General features: G+C 36.6%; 2 protein-coding genes across 4 annotated transcripts in view; one reads left to right on the plus strand and one right to left on the minus strand.

Annotated features, from left to right (window-relative positions):
• AQP11 (aquaporin 11) overlaps window positions 1-1,944 on the plus strand; it is a 26,208-nt gene extending 24,264 nt beyond the window's left edge. For both annotated transcript variants that reach the window (XM_019631653.1, XM_019631654.1), the window contains one exon: window positions 1,650-1,944. In XM_019631653.1, coding sequence (XP_019487198.1) covers window positions 1,650-1,729 — 80 coding nt within the window. In that variant the 3' untranslated portion in view covers window positions 1,730-1,944. The remainder of the gene's footprint in view (window positions 1-1,649) is intronic.
• The window catches only part of CLNS1A (chloride nucleotide-sensitive channel 1A), a 31,224-nt gene that overhangs the window by 6,479 nt on the left and 18,064 nt on the right, over window positions 1-6,681 (minus strand). For both annotated transcript variants that reach the window (XM_019631655.1, XM_019631656.1), the window contains one exon: window positions 4,383-4,473. In XM_019631655.1, the coding sequence (XP_019487200.1) occupies window positions 4,406-4,473 (68 nt within the window). In that variant the 3' untranslated portion in view covers window positions 4,383-4,405. The remainder of the gene's footprint in view (window positions 1-4,382; window positions 4,474-6,681) is intronic.

Consider the following 6,681-nt stretch of genomic DNA (forward strand, 5'->3'; position numbering starts at 1 on the left):
AAAAAAAAAAAAAAGAATAAAAAAAAAAAGGCATGTTCCTATACTTATTTATGAATGAAAAACAGGAATCCTTCAACATATGTGGACAAAAGACATATGAATAAATGATTGTTTTTAGAATACTGAATTCCAAGCTTACCAATGAATTTTGTCATACACTGAAGTTACATTCCCATTGGGGGAAAAATGGCCTCAAATGAATTAAAGTCACAATTAAACTCTAAGAAGGATGGGAAATATAAGAAATCATATTTTTACAAGTCATTCAAAGAGCTAGGTAAGAGATGGGGAGTAAAAACCAACAAGCTACATTAGGCAATGCCATGGGGTGAGATGGAGAGTAATCCCTAGATAGCGATCTTTCTTGTTTTGACCAAGCAGGGAACAAACTATTCTTGGAAACCACAGTCCTTGTTCTTTTTTGTTTCTCTTCATAGCACAGATATTAGAATTCCTTTAATGGCCCCTGCCGTCTCCCCCAAATTAATTTAAAATGTTAGAAATGTGAGTATAAGACTGAATATAAAATTAACTCTAATTTACACATTTCATAGAATAAAAATTAGCAAATTACATTTGCTTCTATGAAACTGAAATTCCATTTTAGGAAAAAGTTTTAAATGTAATGTCTTATTTTCTAGCTCTGACTTTATAAAGAAAATGTCAGATTTGGTGGATCAGTTAACATAGGGATTGTTTTTGATACTTTTTTTTCATTTAAAGCTTTTGGTTGCAAAATAAACTCATCTTTTAAAAATATGTTAAGCATCCAAATGCTAGTCAAACCTTAAGGTTTCCTGTTGATACCAATTAAGAGTAAAATACCAAATCTGCATATGACAAAAACATATTCTTAATCCTAGTTTAAACTGACCTAGCACTTTACACCTAAGTACATTAAGTTAAACACTACCTATTGGAGACTTCACTTTCAAGACAGTGATTTAAGCCCTGTGGCTTCCTCTCTTGCATCGTTTGCCACTGAAAAGACAACCTGTACCTACATGCTAGATTTGTCTTGCATAACCTCAAACATGAAGATTTACTATGTGACTTTTTAAAAAAACATATTTAAGATTTAAAATGTCAGCATTAACCAAAATTTTGTTTTAGATATTTTGCTTGATACAGCTTTAAAAGCTACATATGGTTATGACTGATGAAAATAAATGAGAAGGGATAAAAGCAATCTAACATATTGTTCTAACTTGCGAATTCCAAGTAAAAACTCAAGAGAGCTTTCCACTTTTATTCTCCCAGTATATCCTCAGGGCATGGGGGACAGGGTTCCCATTTTAACAAGCAAATGGAGACTCAAATCAAGTTTCTCACTCAGCAAGTCAATAATGGAGCCAGAACTAGAACTCCAAATTATTTCAATTTTGTTTATCCTTTAAATTCAAATCTAGATTTTACAGGTTTTGCCAAGTACATACTGATTTTAAAGATTCATGGTTGAAGAAAAATGTGAGAATATTAATTTAGAAAATACCTACATTTCATGTAGAATTGATGTAGCTAATTCTTTTAAACAGTTTTAAAAATCTCTAGGTATATAATTGTATATAATCTTAAATTATACCCACTTGGTGATTATTAACTTCCTTAGAGATAGTTTTGTTTTTATTTTACTGTATTTTGTCTTTCAGGTATATTGTTGATGATTTTGACGTTCAGCTTTTTCCTTCCATGGCTGTATAACAACCATACAACTAATAAAAAGGAATAACTATTCCAAAAGACTCAGACTAAGTAACAGGACAGTCAAGCTGGCTGCACTGGATTCATCAATGTCAGCGTCCTGTGAGGAAGCTGCCTTACACTTTTTCATCACTGGGACTTAAAAAAAAAATTACTGTGAAAATGAGGCATCCTGTGTTTCTCAGTTAAGACTTAATTCTTTTAAGTGTGTATTAAATGCTGCTAGAAAAGGCTCATTACATTAAATACAAATCTCAAGTGATAATTGTTAATTTTGATGAAAAAAAAAAAAGAGTACAGGGTGAGAATGGAAAGGAAGGTGATGGTAGGGCCAAAGAGTGTACATATCAAGTGTCTCCTGAATGAACGGGATTTTTAACCGAGGTACGAGTCGTGCTTATAGAACTAGAGAGAGGATACTTTTCAGCCAGTACCTCACACAGTGATACCATCAGCAGTGTCCTCTTTCAATAGGAAAGTTGCTTTTGGAAGTAGGTTATATATCCACTCATACTCAAGGGGTTTCCTAAATTTGAAATATATTCTAAAATATTTTTTTCTAGTCTCACTTGCTTTAGGCAAGTTGTTCTTCAAAAGGATATAATAAAACAAAGCACACACAGTCAAGATGTAAGCTTTTCACAATCTCATTTGATCCTAACGGCTACCTTATGAAGTAAGTAGGGCATGTATTTTTAATCTGTTTTACAGATAAGGAAACAAGTCTAGAGGGGTTTGCTGCCCCGCCCAAGGTCAAATACAGCCAAATACCATCTTTAGGACTTCTTCAATAAGAATCTTCTCGGTCATCAATATGACTAAAGGAAAACTGACTCTTTTGAAGAAACGTTAAATATTTTATACCATTAAAATTTGCTTAGGAATTAACTAGCTTTTTTGTTTTTTAGGTTTAAAGAACCTTCAAATTTTCCTCTATTAGAAGCTTTCCTTTATGGTATGAGGTCTACTTTATTAAAAGCTCAGGCGAGAAAAGGTTAAGTGTGTTTCTCTTCAAAGGAAATTCCATTATCAGGATTAGAACTGAAAGTAAAAAAAAATATATGGGGCGAGATAAGGTCTGTCTGAGTAATAATCAATTAAGCAACTGATAAATTGCCAGGTAATTTAAGTGCTGCTTGGTGATGAGCTTGTAGATAGTCATTCTCTTTACACCTGCAGGCTGAGCGGACCTGCTGCAGGACACCCAACCAGGAAGCCAGTCTGAGGTCGCGGACTTTGACTCTTGAACTTACAAATACATCCTGCAGTAGTTTCTATTTTAAAAAGCAGAGTTCATAAAATCATGACAGTGGCTAAATGCAGCTTCTGACATGTTTTATGTGACCTGCACAGTATTTTAAAAAAAATAAATAAAAAGCAAGTATTGTCAGTCTTTTTCACATACAATCCATACTTTTCTCTGGAAAAATATCAAAAGATCTGGCAATACTAGGCCTGATTTCTGCCAGGGAAACAACACGAAACGATTGTTCCCTTTAAAACGGTCCCTTCACCACTCCGTGTCTGCCGAACATGAAGCTGAGTTTCACCTGTTTCGTGGCTGCTTTTCTTACAGATTTTATTTTTTATTCATGTCTCTAACACAAGGACTCTGTGGTTTGAGAAAAATGAGTCATTTGTTAAAACGCTCGGCCCTCTAGATGACACTTGTCAGAATCCGAGTTTGTGACTTCTGATGATACTGCTTCTGAAGCTGAGAGGTAGCTGTTTTCTCTACCACCACGCTGACTGCACTAGGCCTGGAGGTGGGACAGGCTCCAGCCCCCTCGGCTCCCTATTAAAAACATGTCATCAGGCCACGGCGTCGGCTCCCTGGGNAAGAGTTTGAGCTCTGAGCAACAGCGGTTCAAGTCCCGGCCCGAGCTGAACAGCCACTGAGCTGCCAACAGGTAGCAGGATGGCTCAGCTAAAAAAAAAAAAAAAAAAAAAAAAAAAAAAGAAAAGAAAGTCGAGGAGAGAAAACTGGCAGTGAGCGCTTATGGCAGCCAAGAAAAGCAGGTATAAAGTAACTTGGGAAATGATAGCTTTTGGACAACTGTACATGGACTTAGAATGGTTTGGCAAATCAGCCTTCAACAGTAAGTGCCCAGGACCTGGAGCCACCATTATTTTCAGGAGGGAAACTGATACAAGATTATGATTAAAGGCTTAAACTCAGTTTAGAGTTACTTCTAATTCCTCCCTTATTTGAATAGCAGTGAGTTGTAGCAAATCTCTGCTTTGTTGTTTTTAATGAACTTGTTAAGGTTTCAAACATCACAAGTGGGAAGAGGTGACTCAAGAGCAGACCAGGACATGATCTCAGTCTTGCTGCTCCCACCTGAGCCAATCAGGGAGAGCGCCATTTCTGAATAAAAGGGCCGATGTCATTCTGCTCAGTCGCTGAGGATGGGGGTGTCTTATTCTTTCATGTACCCTCAGTGCCTGGTGTGTGGCAAGTGCTCAGTAAATGTCAATTAACCTGAACATCACCACGTTTGCAGACCTTGATTTCTTAGAGGGGGGGAAAAAAAACCCCACATCATTTTCAATAATTTCAGAAATGGATAACTAACATTTTTTTCAAACTGCTCACTTTATAGAGTTCTCCTGAATTATGAAAATAAAAATTATGAGATGATTTTCAAGCTTGATGACAAGGGAAAAAATAAACTACTTACCCCAAAGCAGCATAAAATTATTTTCAGTGATCAACATCTGCATCCTCAAACTGCCCAGCAACTGTTGGTGTAGCATCTACCTCCATCCCATCTGAAGAAAAAAGGGAACCGCTGAGCAATAGTCTGCAGAGCACTTCTGACAAGAGTCAGCTTATATTTCCACCAGAAGGAAGCTAGATAGTGCCCTCTGCTGGTAAGAGTTGCTATTTTTTTCTCTTGAAAATGCAAGTATCAAGGAACAAATTGAGAAAGAAAAATGCTACCTGTAGATTTAGACCAAGTTAAAATTAGTGTCTACATTTAACATTTACTTTGTAAATTCTCAACCTCAACACTAAAAGAACACTAGGTAGGAACTTTCAAACGCAGTAAGCATCAATTGTTCACTCCTTAAAGACCTGTGCCAGGAATTTCTGTGCAACTTTTTAAAAATATCGATAGCCTATCACCACAAAACTTCTGACATAGTTCAGGGGAAAAGACAAAAATAAGTAGAGAGGTTCTTGTTTTTTCTGTTTTTATCTCATCTCATTTAAATTAAGGGGGGGGGGCTTTGTACAAGAAAAGCCCTCTGGAAAGAGTTATCTAGAGGTGCTTTCTCCACTTCTTCACTTCCCATTCACTCCTCAACTCTTTAGCCAAACACAAGCTGGCTTCCGCCTCCAGCCCCTGGGGACCCTGCCGCCTGGACCTCCAGCAGATCATGCAAAACAACACATATAAAATTTACTCATCTTTCCACATAGAAAATGCTTCGCTTTCCAGTCTTGCCAAAGGATACCTCTTATCTGCCCAATCCAGAAATCCCAACCACATCTCTAAGTTCTGTTGCTTCTATTAATGTCTCTTAAGTGTCTCCAAAATCTGTTAAGTCATTTGACATTCACTGCCACTACCTAATTTAGGTCACTCTCTCTCATCTAATTTAAAATTTAAGTTACTTAATAGGGTTTCTCTTCTTTCCGCCAGTATTTCCCTCTGTAATTAATATTCCATAATATAGCCAGTCATCTTCTGGAACACTAATCAAACTAAATTTTTTCAATAGCTTCCCACTGATCTAAACCTAAAGTTGCAATTCTTTAACATAACACAGCTTCCAAGTTCCTTTAAGATACAGCCCAGTTCACAATCCATCTTTATTATCTATTGCTATAACTATTCCTCACACTCAAGAGTTCCAGACATAATGAAAAACTTTCAGTTCTCAAAGCTGAGTGGTCTCTTGAACCTTTGCACATGGCTAATGCATCTCTTCCCAACCTATATGCAAACCCCCTTCACCCAGGTCACTTTTATTCATCTTTCAGAGCTTGGCTTAGATGTCATTTACTCCATGAAGCTTGAGTCTCTCCCTGACTGTCCAGGCTGGGTGAAGGGCCCAGCCTCTAATTCCACAGCTTCTCAAGTTTCCCGTATATCTCTGTACCACAATGTACTGTAACTGCCTAATAAGTTAACTTACTTTTCTCTCCATTAGAATGCCATTGATATGGAGATAGTAACCTCATCTCTCTTGAGTACTGCTGTATTCTAGCACAGTAGCTCAAGAAACATCTCTTTACATAAATAAGCACATGAAGCACTGAAATACCATTAGTAGACAGTGTGTGTTTAAAGGGCAAAAAGACTGAAATTTACTAAGACAGATCTGAGGTGTTCTTCACACACACACACACACACACACACACACACACACACACACACACACACACGGTAATATGTGAGGGATGTAATTTAATTAGATTATCATAGTTATTTCACTACATATATGTATATTGAAACATCAACTTTCACATCTTAAATACATACAATTTTTATTTAAATCAAATTAAAAAAATAAATGCACAGGTCAAATTAACTAAATGACAAAAAGGACTTCAGAAGATGGGAAATGGTATAGGCTGAATAAGTTTTATATATAGGCAACTCTGAATATGCTAATGAGGCAGGCTTAGGAATAAAAGTCCAAAAATCTCCCTTTAGCAAAGTGCTTGAGACCTTAAATCGTTTGCTACAAAGCATTAAATAAGGAGTTTTACAAACTAAAAAACAACAACAACAAAATCCCTTCAGTGATGAAAAGCTTTTCAGTGGTCAAGGGCAATCACTAATAAAAAAATGTAACATCTTGAATTCTTTCAGCTAAGCGTTTGGTAGAGCACTAGAAACCATTTGAGACATTTCAACCTAAAGCCTATGTTAGAGACTCACCAGCTAAGGCTTAAAACGGAGAGAAGACATAGGAATAACTGTGTGACCCAAAGCCTAAATGTTTCCTAATTAAAATATCCTGGGA

This window comes from Hipposideros armiger, unplaced genomic scaffold (genome assembly GCF_001890085.2).
Source record: "Hipposideros armiger isolate ML-2016 unplaced genomic scaffold, ASM189008v1 scaffold_1030, whole genome shotgun sequence".
Lineage (NCBI taxonomy): Eukaryota > Metazoa > Chordata > Mammalia > Chiroptera > Hipposideridae > Hipposideros > Hipposideros armiger.